Consider the following 14,345-nt stretch of genomic DNA (forward strand, 5'->3'; position numbering starts at 1 on the left):
GAAAAGAGCACTATGGACAAGACACACATGGGCTTAAAGCAAAAAATACAGCATGAGGTGATAAAAGAGATAGAACCATGAAGAGGAATAAAGGAACAATATAATAAATCTACTGTGTGTAAACTTTTCCCTTTGTAACATTACATAACTATGGCTTCACAGACCACTCTACTGTGGCCAGCACATTAGACAAACTTAGAGCTTTACACTACTCTGGATCAGCTACTGTCATCATTTTTACAGCAAAATGGAGAACATGAACCTCTAAAAACTAAAATGCCATCAAACAACAACGCTAGTTCTATGGCAGTTGGCTCATTACAGATTAGATTGATTATTCACAAAAGATCTCTTTTCTCACTTCCTCTTCAAAATAAAACTGGAATATTGGTTTAATTTTTGTTCAGTGGGATGGATTTCTCTGTAAGTCAATTGGTCATATTCAAATGGCAAAAGTTGCAGCATAGGTGTCCTCAGAATGGAGTTCTCTCTTCCTTTTCACCCCCTCAGAAAGTCAGGGCAACTTACCTCTTTGGACTCCCCCCCATCCAAAGGAATCCATGCCAATCTGTAAAAAGCAATATCTGATGAGGTGGGCTTCCAGCTGACTCTAAAACTATCTGTCGATGCTTCATCAATTTCCAAATGCTGGGGAGCTGGAACTCTTTCTGCAAAATATTATACCAAAAAAAAGGGAGAATAAATTATTCTCTGACATGGCAATGTCAGGCACATACCATTTTACATGTTGTTTGTTATAAAGAATATAAAATGGGAGGTAGACAACAAATGGACTATAGAATTCTTTTCACACTTATTTGTACTTAGGGAAGTGGATTTGTAGTTTGGGAAGGGGACTAAGCTCTCTATCCATTCCAGCTCGACAAGCATCCTTGCCCTCTCTCTACTGACGGAGCAGCATGCAACCCTCAGTCCGTGTCCTTTGCTCAGAGCTCTGTGCACCATGCTCTTTTTTCTTCTACCTCAAAGTTCAAATCTCTGTCCTTTCCAGACTCAGTGTGTATTTCCATTTGCACTTTGCATGTGAGCATCAACCACTTCTTCCATACCTGTATTTTTTCCCTTCTTCTTTCACTTCTTCTCTGACTATTGTTATGTTGGAAAGCATTAATATGTGTCATCAACCATTTGTTTAATGCAGAACTATAGTTAATGAAATTATAATTGTGTTAAACAAACTACAGGACGCTTAAATGCCTTATGTTTTCTCCTTCTGATGTACTTGCACTGTATGTGTGTTAGGTTCTACCCTTCAGTGTCTAAATAGTTCACTGGTTAAACAAACTCATCAAACTTCAGCTGGAGATACAAATGCCATCACATTGAATAACGCTTCAGAATGCTGTGGAGATGTTTTCATGATGTCAAGAGATTACATGTGAGTAAAGAGGCAATTGGCTTCTTAAAAAGGGAGTAAAGAAGCCAAAAACACCAATGAAAATACCAGAAAGAATTCCATATATCTGAATTCACAGCCAGAGACACTTGCTGAACTAATCTTGCTTTCCAGTAACGTAAGAGAGTATAAAATTTCTTATTGGAAAGCCTTCAAAAGCTTGGAAATACTTACTTGTGGTAAAGCTGCCAGTAAGTGGTTCAGATTGTCCTTCATAATACAGGGAGAAAATAGCTACAGTATACTCTGTAAGGGGTGCCAAACTTTTCAGAGTATGGGTTGACACACGACCAACTTCCACCTAAAGAAAGCAAATTTTGCAGTAGATATTGATCATACATTATCAGTGTCTGAAATTCTGCTGCATAATAATAATACAGAAAGACAAGATCATGTAATCAGTAGAGAAATTCTGTGAAACTATGAGCAAATATAAACTCATGGCCATAAGAGCTGACAAAAATCAGTTAAATAGACAAACTCAGCAAAGTTTTGCTTATGACAAACCATGGAAAAGGACAATTCGCCCTTTGTAAGCCTAATCCTTTAGCTAGCATCAGCCCTGCACATTCAGGGACCCACAAGAGGGAGGGACTTTCTGAGCTAAATCCAAACCCTTATCATGGACAATCACTGCGTAAACCATTACGTTTAAAATTTGTCAAGAGACAAGATGACAGTCTCACCTGGTCTCTCTCCAGGCTGCAGTTAACTGACTTTGCCAGGGACATAAAACTCAAAGCTGTACAAACAGCTTATCAGTCCAACTATTCAGTGTCACGTTAGGTCAGCACCGCAGGGGAATTGCTACCAGTGCAGAGCAAACAAAAAAATGCCACCTTCTTTTTGAACAAACATAAAGGAAAAGAGAACTGAACATGCATTATAAAGTGCACTGTCATGAGCCTGAGATGTTCAAATACTCTGGGATGAGTACAGACAGGAATATCATCTGTATTAAGGGTAATCAATAAGAAGAGGTTGAATGATTTCTAATTTAAAGTGACCCAGCAAAAAGAAAAGACACAAAACATTGCACAGGCATGCTCCGTTCTAAAGATGGGAAGTTTCTTCAGGTTCAATACGAATATCCCATCTTATATGGATGAAAGGCCAGATATGTCCCACAAGAAACAATCACAGATAACTGTTACTCAAGACTTTTTTCTTTTGAGAGCTAAAGTATCTATGACAATTTATTTTGTAAGGGATCTGGACTAGTTTAATAATCAAACCCACTAAGTGCAATTATTTTTTATTTTCTGTTTTTTTTTTCAGATTGCTGCATTACTATTTCTGTATTAATCATTCCATCCCATTTTTAATTCTATCATAGAATTCAAGCTGCTAAAAGGTATTACAAAACACTTTCAGTAACAAGGCATAAGTAAATATTGCACAAGTAGATTATTAAATGCAAGAGTCTAAGTTAAAACAACTTGGTAGCAGCACTCTGTAACAGCCAAATTTTGTTTCTAGAAAGTTTTCAATATATAATTCAATACAAATAAGTGCTGAGAAAATGTGGTGAAGCCTTCAGTCTTTTTGAATGAGCTTGAGTCCATGACATATGATATCTCAAAAGGCTTATTATCTGGACTGAATCAAGAATAAATATTTGCATACCATACATTTAATCAAGTTTCTACTCATACAGATCATTTTACTCAAGTAGTTTCCTTCAGTTTCCATACACCAGGAATGACTGTTCTGACATGTAAGAAGTTCAGAGTACTGTCCCCTACAAATACGTTTATCCAATACTAATAAACTCTTTTTTACACTGTTTCAGAATTGTCTAGGAAATTTTTTTGTTACAGTTTGCAAGGTAGCTTTTGTTTATAAACATTATCCTTACTAATTACAGAAGTGTGGGGAGATTTGAGATTGATAGGGGAAAAGAGGCACTAATAATTTACCTCATTGGTTTCTGTTTCATCTGTTTTAACATACATGATGCGATAGCCATTCACATTTTTGGGAGCAGGATCCCAGGTTAGCTTAGCACTATTGTGTCCAACGTCAGAAAATCTCAAGTTTGTTGGTGGACTTAGAGGCACTTGAAATGAAGAGAGATAAAGCCATGAAAGAGATTCCAGGTTTCAGCTGTGAAATTTTTCATGTCTTGAAAACAAATAATACATTTTCCATTCAAAAACATGTATCACCAATATTCCTATTAAAAGAGGTACATCAATGGAGCTATGAAAGTACCTAAAGGCTGGTAAAATGGCTTAGCTCTTTACTGGAACAGAACTTCCAGTTCTGTGAAATGCGTCCCAACTAATACTGAAAAAGAAAGTAATTATTCTATTGTTCATTCCAGATATCATAGCAAGATCTAGACTGCACAGTGTTTGAAATAAATTAGTATTTGTGAATCAATTTAATCTTCATCCTATATGCATTTGTTTTCCACATGCATCCCAGCAAAAATATTTCATGACAGTAGTATTTTGGCAAAAAACTTTCTGAATCCTAGAAGTCCCTGACATAAGAGTAAGTTTGTCCAAAAGTGTAACTATCTCAGAAGATTTCCAAACATGCTATTTTTTTGCCTTTGTTTAACTTTTTTTCCCTTTTATTACAGAAAGAAGATGCTTCCTAACAGCAACCCCAGTTAAAGCCATATTTGTATACTATATATTCCTTGTCTGTCACAAGCTGAAGGAAAATGAGGTCATGCATGAGAGAGTCTTAGATTCCATCCACTTTTCTGTCACACCACAGAAAGCAATTTGTGCTGTCTGTTACTCTCAGCAGTAAGTTCTGTATTAGCCCAACATCTGCTACTTCTCTCAGAATTGTGAAACCTTTCTCTATCCATCCTGCCTTCACACACTCTCTCCTCTCCAATCCATGTGGACAGATAAATATCAGCACTTCAGAAGCAGCTTCCCTCACACAAGAGCACATAGGAAAGAGCAGGGATTTTAAAACTCTCATATATTATGTAGGATCTTTAGCCACATATCGATTCAGAATCTGCAACCAGCTTAGGAACAGTAAAGTCAGCTTGGCTCTGAGAATAGAGAAGACAGGAACATTTTGGAATTGTATTAAATGAGTTTGCCACACATTCTGGCATTCAGTCTACTCCTCTGAGTCTAGTGAAGGGAGTATCAAGTGCTGGCTTTCCTTTCTACTTTCTGTCAGTCTTGGAATGCACTTCACTCCACCAACCAGGTCATACAACCAAGTGCTTCAGTCTCAGCTCTTTCCTTTTGAAGCCAACCTCCTGACAACATTGCTCTCAACCAGACAGGCAGTCCTGATGCCAGACTTACATGATATTTACAGTGAGTCTTGGATGAATCCTGGCCCCAAAATGAAACTACACCCCAGAATGAGCTTGATCATGTCTCTGTTTGGCATAGAGAGAGGTTTTGCTACAGTAACCAAGATGATACAATGTGTAGAATATTATTTACTAAATACAGATTATCAGATACTACACTTAATACTACAGTAAATTTGGCAGATGACTCTTCAGGCAGATATACACTGCAGGAAGAAAATACTAGGAAGATTACTCTTTAGTTGTAAGCCAGAAATAATCACTGAACAAAAAAAAAAAAAAAAGATAGCTTAAATCAGGATATGTACAGGGAAGATGTTTTTGTTGAACATTGACAATGTGGGACAGGTGTGATCAACAAGAGCTTTCTTCCTCCCAGATTGTTCCACTGCCTGTTCCACCAATGACTATTAGCAGAGGACTTATCTGAATAGTGTAGATGAAAGAATCAATTTTCTATCAGTTTACAGTGCTAAAGATCAGAGATGGCTGCGTTGTGTCACCCTAAAAACAAATGAAGGTTGCAGAGTAGTTACGGTTTCTTTTTCATCCTGGTCTCATAGCAGCAGTAATGATGATGGGCTGACTAACCTGTGTTACTGACTTCTGTGATTAGACAGTGGCCATGAAATTGCAGTTTGTACCAAAGTATCTGGAATTTGTTTGTGATCTTCCATCCAATGTGTTAGTCACATTTAGTGCTCAGCAGTCTACAAGATCATATGGCACAAAGCAAATTCAGGCTGGCATAGTCATAAACAACATAAACTACTGTTTAGGAGAAATGAAAACCAGATATTGGGCAGATATTGATCAAAAGCCAGGAAGGGGGTGACAGGCATAGCAAGGGGTGTGTGAGACAAGGAGTGAGAGACAAAAAGAGGGAAAAAAAGATAGAGGGGGAAAAAGAGCCAAGGATTTGATTTCTGAAGTGTTGGGATTCTTCTACACTCATTTCAAGTTGTCAAACATGCCCAGGTTGCAGTAGTTCGCTGTTGGAACTTGTCCGTTTACAAATGTCCTCCTAGAGAAGACCCAGAAAACACCATTCCTAGAACTTCTTCCACTATTGCTTGCTGACGTGACAAGCAACTGCTCTGGGCCTTCCTTTTCTTAGCATTCGCATGCCTGAACTTCTGTCACCTATTAAATGCAGGTCACTTTCACACTGGCTGAGTTACCCATGCTAGGAGCACAGAGCAAGACGATGCACTCACTCCTCTGCTGGGAGCAATAGAGATGTCACCGAATGCAGTCCTAGAAATATCCCAGCAGCAGCACAACTACTTATTTTTAAATCCTTTGTCTTCCAAATGCTGAAGCTATTTAGAACCAACATACAGTGCTCTGTACAGTTTGCAGAGGACAGAATTTAACTGGCAAAAATTCTTGCTGCTTATTAAAAACACACCATCTCTCATGAGTGCACAGGCACTTTCCAACCCTTCATTTACCAGATGTTGGGCAGCAAAGGCTGGACAGAAATCCTCTCTTTGCTTCTTTTCTGTCTGTCCTACTACTACTGAGCCAGAGAAATGACTTTCTCCATCTGAGCAGGCTCCCCCATGCACCTAGTTCTCTAGCTACAAGAGGCTGAATTTAGAGCTACATGATGATCTTCATTCACCCTCACCAAGTTTGGAAACCTACCAGTAATTCCACCAAGATCAACATGGGCACCCATATTACTACCAACAACAGGAGAGAAAAATTCACAATCCTGTTGCAAAACCAAAGTGTTTCCTAGAAATCCTCAGCCTCTGTAAATTAAGCGCTCACTCTGAGAAACTTCAATACAGTTAAGAGCTTGCCCAACAGACTATTTAAATCAGATTTTAAAATCAGATGCTTGCTCTAATATGTTCAAAGACTTTTTTGAAGTTTTAATAACACTGAAGTGAATATAGGTATGTGCTACATACGTGTAGTTTCTTGTCCTGTAAGGGGATCACTGGCTTCTTCTCCAAACATGGCATAAACTGTGACTGTATATTCTGTATTTGGCAATAGTCCATCCAGCTCAAGATCTGTTGAGGCCTCCCCAATTTTTATCTAAGAACACCATGAACAAAAAAGACACATTATTACACCTGAAATTAGGTATGTGGTCAAATGTTCTACTGAGCACTTGTCTGATACTGTGTCTGCAGTACTTTGCTCAGCATTTGGGGATATTGCACAATGGTAAAAATTTTCAAAAAGTCAAAAGCCAACACACAGGTAAGAGGAGTTTCAAAGTGACTAGTCATATTAGCAATAATAAAATATTCCTCTCCAGAACAAGCAGCTACTAAAGCCTTTTCATTCTCAGCTACACTTTGTTTCATCATCTGTCACAGATCTAAAAATCACATGAAATCACTGGAGGAGCTGATTTCCATTTACACTGAGGCTCAGATTTGTTGCTATTTAATGTGTATATCATTTTCATCCTCCACTTCTCACAGGGAGCCACATTAACATGGACTGACTATATTTATTCTTTTGAGGTAAAGCTTAGTCCTCCTGAACCAGCTAGTTCTCAGGGAGGCCCCATTTTCAACAGAATGAAGTGCTCACAGCCACTCATTTAGCAGACAGCACAAGTCTATGCCAGTTTTCAGTAGCTTCCTGCACTCTCCACAAGTTCACATGCCCCTGCATGCTTTTTTAGTGTTTTTGTTTGAACACAGATGTTGTACATAACCTTAATTATACATCTAGAAACTTGAGCATAAAAACTCCTAAATCCTAGACCAGAAGTTCCATTGGATCTATGCTAGCAACTTTAGAAAAGTCTACTGGTTTTACTGTTTTAGGGACAAAAGACTAGACTTTACCCAGTCTCACCTTCTTTTCCTTCTAAAAAATGTGTCCTAAAATCACTTTTGATGGAAGGTATTATTTTTAAGTTTAAAAATAGAAGTTGAACAGATCTAAAAGAAAAACTATGAGGGTCAGAACTATAAATGGTATTCACATTTAAAGGCCCTGATCAGAACAAAGGCTAAAGTTCATATTCTTCAGATAGCACACATAGAGAATATCTTAGTTTTACTTTATTTTTTTCTTCAATTGTTAGTTTTATAAAACGAAACAGTATTACCTCCTACACAATTTCAAAAGGGTCAGTTAAATTCAGTTCAAGTTGTTGCATTTTTATGACTGACATAAAAATAATGAACTGGCACTTGCACTTTATCCACAGTCTGTAATACATACAGTACTTAATGTAGTCATGGAAAAAGAACACAAAGTATTTGCTGATCATGTGGGAGGTTAAAGGACATGTACTAGTTTATTCTTAAAAGACTGATATTTTTAGTAACTGCTATTCAAATGAAAGCACAGTACATCACCTCCTTCTCATCTGCTGCCAATCCTTCTGTGAGGGGAGCATACAGGATCATGTAACCTGTGGCACCCGCTACTCCATTCCACTTCACTCTCATGCTGCTCTGTGACACATCGTACAATTGCAGATCCGATGCCATTGGCAAGGCAACTACAGTGGAACGAGAGAGGCGCTTCAGTTGTCCCACTTGAACCAGCTATTATTCAAACAGTTTGTTTTACCCCAGGAAACACAAAGGAATACAGCTATCTCAACTATCATCTGCGTGCTACAACTATGAAGAGATGATTGGTACATGAAAGATCGCAGAATTAGAGAAACAAGGAAATGATGACCTAAACCCATTCTAAAGCCACAGCAGAGTTACACCTTACAAAGCATTTCAACTCTTTGTCCTAAATGGCTTTGAATACTTCAAGTAGGAGCATTTCTGTTCCTTGAGCACTAAATTGGTGCTCAGTTCCGATCTCACTCTTCCTTCCCCCTGATCTGCAGGAGGATGACCACTCGCTGTTGAAGAATAGGCACAGTTGCTATTAGGAACCAGTAGCATTTTTAACCGGTGGCTCTTTGTGGGAATAGTTCCCAAGTCAGAGCGTGGGTGTGACAGCAATGAGGTACAACACCCTGGAGAAAACCCTGGATGAGCACACTGAGCATGTCAAAATATTTTGACTATGAACTGTTTCATGTTTTAGGCCTGGACTGTCCAAACTGGCTCCCAGGTCTGTGTCAGTGGGATTATGAAAATCTGGGCAAGGTCATCCACTGCAACTCATCATGAATAATAACCTGGCAAATGAGAGCAGGCTGAGTGAAATTCAAACAATATTAGAAGGTTTACTTGTGAATTTAAGGCACTGATACCAGAACATAGCACCACTCTGGGCTCCCGAATATTCCTTTGCAGTTCTGTAACTCTTCAGAGTAACATTTTGCACTTCCCTGATTGTCCTCACTTTCTTCCTCTCACAAAATAACATCCCAAGGTCTCTTCACTGCTGTTACACCATTTACGGATTCCATCAAAATACCCAGTCACTGGAGAGATATGAGGGAACTTTGGCTTCTCCTTTGGATCTTCTACATTGAAACATTCCCTAAAATGACTAAAAGAGTCTGAAAGAAACAGAAGGCTATTGCTAACTGATATGGAACCTTTAATATTAAGAACTTGGAGAGACTGTAATAGGTTGGATGTTAAGCCTCTACAAAGCTCTGCTTTGCATATTTCTGAAGAATCTCATCTGCAAACCAAGATTCAGGCAACAAATTCTAATTACAATGACAGAGCTTCTCTAACCTCCTTGTCCAAACAAAAACTGCACACTGTCTAGCTGATTTCTACAAGGAATAGTTTATCTCTCACACTGTGTTCAACAAGCTCTAGCAGAGCTCTTAACTTCCCATGTACAAACCCATGCCAGCCTAATACCTTCTTGTGCATTGAGGCCATTGACCCAATCTATTATTCAGGTTTGTAAATCATAGAATCATAGAATCGATTGGGTTGGAAAAGACCTCCAAGATCATCGAGTCCAACCCTTGGTCCAACTCTAGTCCATTTACTAGATCATGGCACCCAGCGCCACGGCCAATCTGTGTTTAAAAATCTCTAGGGATGGTGAATCCACCATCTCTCTGGGCAGCCCATTCCAATGCCTGATTACTCTCTCTGTAAAGAATTTTTTTCTGATACCCAACTTAAATTTCCCCTGGCAGAGCTTAAGCCCGTGCCCCCTTGTCCTATTGCTGACTGCCTGGGAGAAGACACCAGCCCCCACCTGGCTAGAACTTCCCTTCAGGTAGTTCTAGACAGTGATGAGGTCACCTCTGAGCCTCCTCTTCTCCAGGCTAAACAACCCCAGCTCCCTCAGCCTCTCCCCATAGGACTTGTGCTCCAGTCCCTTCACCAGCCTTGTTGCTCTTCTCTGGACCCGTTCCAGCACCTCAATATCCTTTCTGAACTGAGGGGCCCAGAACTGAACACAGTACTCAAGGTGTGGCCTCACCAATGCAGAGTACAGGGGAAGGATCACTTCCCTGGTCCTGCTGGTCACGCTATTTTTGATCCAGGACAGGATCCCATTGGCCTTCTTGGCCACCTGGGCACACTGTTGACTCATGTTGAGCTTCCTGTCAATTACTACTCCAAGGTCCCTTTCTGCCTGGCTGCTCTCCAGCCACTCTGTGCCCAGCCTGTAGCGCTGCAGGGGGTTGTTGTGGCCAAAGTGCAGGACCCGGCACTTGGCCTTGTTGAACTTCATCCCATTGGAATCAGCCCATCTCTCAAGTCTATCCAGATCCCTCTGCAGAGCCCTCCTGCCTTCCAGCAGGTCGACACTCCCTCCCAACTTGGTGTCATCAGCAAATTTGCTGATGATGGACTCAATCCCCTCATCTAAATCATCAATAAAGATGTTGAACAGGACTGGACCCAATACAGACCCCTGGGGAACACCACTGGTGACTGGCCACCAGCTGGATGCAGCTCCATTCACCAGCACTCTCTGGGCCCGACCCTCCAGCCAGCTCTTAATCCAGGAGAGGGTACACTTGTCCAGGCCATGGGCTACCAGCTTTTTCAGGAGTATATTATGGGAGTATAAATGGTATCAAAACTTCTGTCCTGGCCCCTCCTTAGTTTTCCACTTCCAGGTTACCCATTTACACTTCAAAACCTTTTATAACCCGTCTCCATCCTATTTAAAGCCTTGTTCTTATGTTGATTTGTATTCCCACAATTCCTCTCATTACAGGGAGAAGCTACCAATGAATATTTTCAAATGTACTTCAGTCTCCTTGCTCAGAACTCCATTCAGACCTCTGATACCTACACCAAGAAACTACATGTTGAGATATCCTGAAGGCACTTTGTACCACACTGTCTCATTTCTATTCAACCTGCCCCAAGAACAGAGAGAGAGAGTATCCATCACCTGTCCTTTTCCTTATTCTGATTCTAAAAATCTGTAAGAAAAATATCCTCTAACTTTAACTTGTGACTTTTATTTTATCTCTCAACAGGAACTGGCAGATACTCTGCCAATATATATGCAATAATTAACAAAGAAGTGACTAGAAATAAAACATGGCATTTTTTACTGGAATTTTCAGCTGAGGAGATCAGAATCTCAGATAAAAATATCCAGTAGATAATGCTGTTTTGCATCTTGGACACTTACCAAAGCATCCCAATATTCAGGACAGGCACAAATTAAACTTACTAAAAACAACTGGAATAAACTAAACCAGGTAAAAATACATTTGCAGCAAGATTAAACTGTGAATGTACTTCATATTTATTTCAAGTTAAAATCAGCCATAAAAGTCACAAAACTTTCTCATTATCTGTACATTATGCTTATTGCATATGTCTGTTTAAATTTCACACACCTGTAAACTATTTTCACTGTTCTGTATGAACAAATGAATTTGGTGACTATTTCAATCTGTCAGTAATTCACACAAAGGCAGGAATGTAAACTACAATTTTCCATAACTCTCTATTAGGATAGTAAAAAGTACTTTGTAATTGCAGATATTTAACATGTGGAGTGATTAATACTTTGTCCTAGGTTGAGCCCATCTGGCCAAACCCATAACATACTTGCATGTCAGACTATTACTTCCAACACTCTGTCAAAGACAAGTGTATAAAATGCTTGATGCTGCATGACCTTGGGGTGTGATCTGATCAGAACTCAGAAAGCCAGCAGGGTTGGGCTCTGTCAGAACTTGACTGGGTGACTTCAAAGGAATACCAGGTGCAGTACAAAACAATCCTGTTGGCTCAATATGTGACTGTTCCCTCTGCCTCAATAAATTAAATAGGTCCTAACACTGTGTTATAGGGTATAAGATGGCTAGAGATGACATTTTGGGAGACTGAGACCGATATGGAAGTCTCAAATAACTTTATACTATTCTGGTTTATTTTCTGATTGGGAAGATCAGCACTAACACAGAATCATGGACCACCTAGAATGGAAGTCACCTCTGGAGATCATCTGGTCTAACTAACTTCCCTGTTCAGTCAAAGGTCAGCTAAAGCAAGTTGTTCAGGACCTTGTCCAGTTGGGTTTAAATGTCTCCACAGATGCAGTCTCCACAACCTTTCTGGACAACCTGTTCCAGTTTCTGACCACAATCACAATAAAACTGTATCTTCTCCTGTTCAGATTTAATTTCATGGGCTTTTAATTTGTGACTATTAGCTCTTGTCTGATCAGCGGGCACCACTGAGAAGTGTCTGCCTTACTCTTCATTCGCTCCCATCAGGGATTTTTACACATTGTTAAGACCACCTGAGCCTTCTCTTCTCCAGACTGAACAGTCCAGCTGTCTCAGACTGCTGTCTTATGAAAGATGTGCCAATCCCTTAATCATTGTGGCCTTTCACTGGAATCACTATAGCAAGTCCACGTCTCCCTTACACAGGGGAATCCAGCACAAGACCAGGCATCCAGGTGTGGTCTCCTCAGTGCTGAGCAGAAGGCAAGAATCACCTCCCTCAACCTGCTGGCAACCATATCCTAGTGCAAACCAGGAGACTCTTGGCTTTTTTTGCAACAAAGGCACTTTGCTGGTTCTCAGACAGCTTGTTGACCATAACATCCAGGTATTTTTCTGCAGAGCTCCCTTCCAGCTGGTCACTCCTCAGTGTGTACTGACACACGGGGCTGTTGCTGCCCAGGGGCAGGACTTTGGTCTTCCCTTTGTTGAACTACATAAGGTTAAACTTGTTTTTCTCTTCATATTACTTGCCAGATTCAGCTCCAAGTTGCCCTTGGCTTTCCTAAACTTATCCCTGCAAGATCTGAAAGTAACTTCTCCTGGATCACCTCCATGTTCTTTCATCTCTTATACACTTCCTTTTATGTCTAAGCTCTGTTAGGAGTTTCTTGATTATCCATGCTGGCCTCCAGTCACCTTTGCTTTATTATCTACTTGTCAGTGGGACCTTTCTTGACCTTGTAGGATGCGATCTTTGGGTATCAAGCTGCTCTTCTGGATCCCTCTTCTCTCCAGGGCCATATTCCTTCAGGTTCTTCCCAGAAGGTCTCTGAAGACACTGAAGTCTGCTAACTTGAAGTCCAGAACTGTGGTCCTGCTTTTTGAACTCCCCCCTCAGAATCCTCAATTCCACTACCTCATGGTCATTACAACCAAGACTACCTGTGGTTTTACCATCCTCCTTCCTACATCAGTTTTTCCCTTGTTTCTAAGTATCAGCAACAGCAGAGCACCCTCCCTTTCTGGCTCGTTGACCACTTTGTCAGGAAGTTGTTGTCAAAGCACTCTAGAGATCTTCTAGATTGTTTTAGTCCCACTGTGCTGATCTTCCAGGAGGTATCAGCTATTGATATATCACATATGGACTTCCTGTATCCTGGTCGGAACTATATAGTTTGTCTTTACTTCCATTCCTAATATCTGTCCTATTGACTAAAAAAAGTAACTGCATTTTGTATACAAATACATAAAACCATAAATGTATTAAGTCTTACAATATCCCAAATCACCATTTTACAGACAGAAAATACTTGAATCATTGAAAAAGAAACAGAAATCTTTGAAAATCTTTGGCACTAGTGGGAATCACATGCAGGTACTTTTGGTTTCACCTAATCCTCCCCTCAAGATCATCTTCCACAACACACTTTATAAAGTTTGGCTCCACATCCAAAGTGTAGGAATGTTCTAATATAGGGTTCAATACAATTGGCTTCAAAATTCAACCCAGTGATAGAACCTTTCTCAGTGTTTAAATACCCACAGAGAATTTGGACTTAGGAATATAACCCAGAATTAATTCAAATGCACTAAAACAAGCTAAATTGAAAAATACTCTCTTCTGTATTTCTATTTCAAAAAGACCAATGCTTACACAGTTTGATTAAATGCAGACAGTCAACTTTGCAACAAACACGCTAAAGATACTTACGTGTAATTTCCGTTCCACGGAGGCCCTCACTAGCAGCATTTGAGTATATAGCAAATACAGCTATCTGGTATTCAGTTAAAGACATCAGGTTTTTCAGGACTGCTGTTGATACATTTCCATCTACCACAACCTGTTTAAAAGAAAAATTAACTAAATATCTATAAAGCAAACTAACTATGTTGCCATCAAATCAGTCAATCCCTCTTCCAGGCAATTTTCTACACTGGCAGGTACAAATCAATGTATTAAAGTTCAGTTCACGACGTGTTGATGTACAATAAAGTGTTTGAAAAAAACCGCAATGGCATAAATAGTCAAAATGTTTAGCTGATATAAGTAGCCATTTAGA

General features: G+C 39.8%; 1 protein-coding gene across 11 annotated transcripts in view; it reads right to left on the reverse strand.

Moving 5' to 3' along the window:
* The window catches only part of COL14A1 (collagen type XIV alpha 1 chain), a 117,743-nt gene that overhangs the window by 61,835 nt on the left and 41,563 nt on the right, over positions 1–14,345 (reverse strand). For 10 of the 11 annotated variants that reach the window (XM_071553916.1, XM_071553918.1, XM_071553917.1 and 7 more), the window contains exons 11-16: positions 13,997–14,126; positions 8,054–8,199; positions 6,638–6,767; positions 3,337–3,476; positions 1,592–1,718; positions 529–668 (exon numbers count right to left, since the gene is read on the reverse strand). In XM_071553916.1, the coding sequence (XP_071410017.1) occupies positions 529–668; positions 1,592–1,718; positions 3,337–3,476; positions 6,638–6,767; positions 8,054–8,199; positions 13,997–14,126 (813 nt within the window). The remainder of the gene's footprint in view (positions 1–528; positions 669–1,591; positions 1,719–3,336; positions 3,477–6,637; positions 6,768–8,053; positions 8,200–13,996; positions 14,127–14,345) is intronic. The other variant, XM_071553923.1, reaches the window with a different exon arrangement.

The sequence above is a fragment of the Pithys albifrons genome, chromosome 4 (assembly GCF_047495875.1).
Source record: "Pithys albifrons albifrons isolate INPA30051 chromosome 4, PitAlb_v1, whole genome shotgun sequence".
NCBI classification, from domain to species: Eukaryota; Metazoa; Chordata; class Aves; order Passeriformes; family Thamnophilidae; genus Pithys; species Pithys albifrons.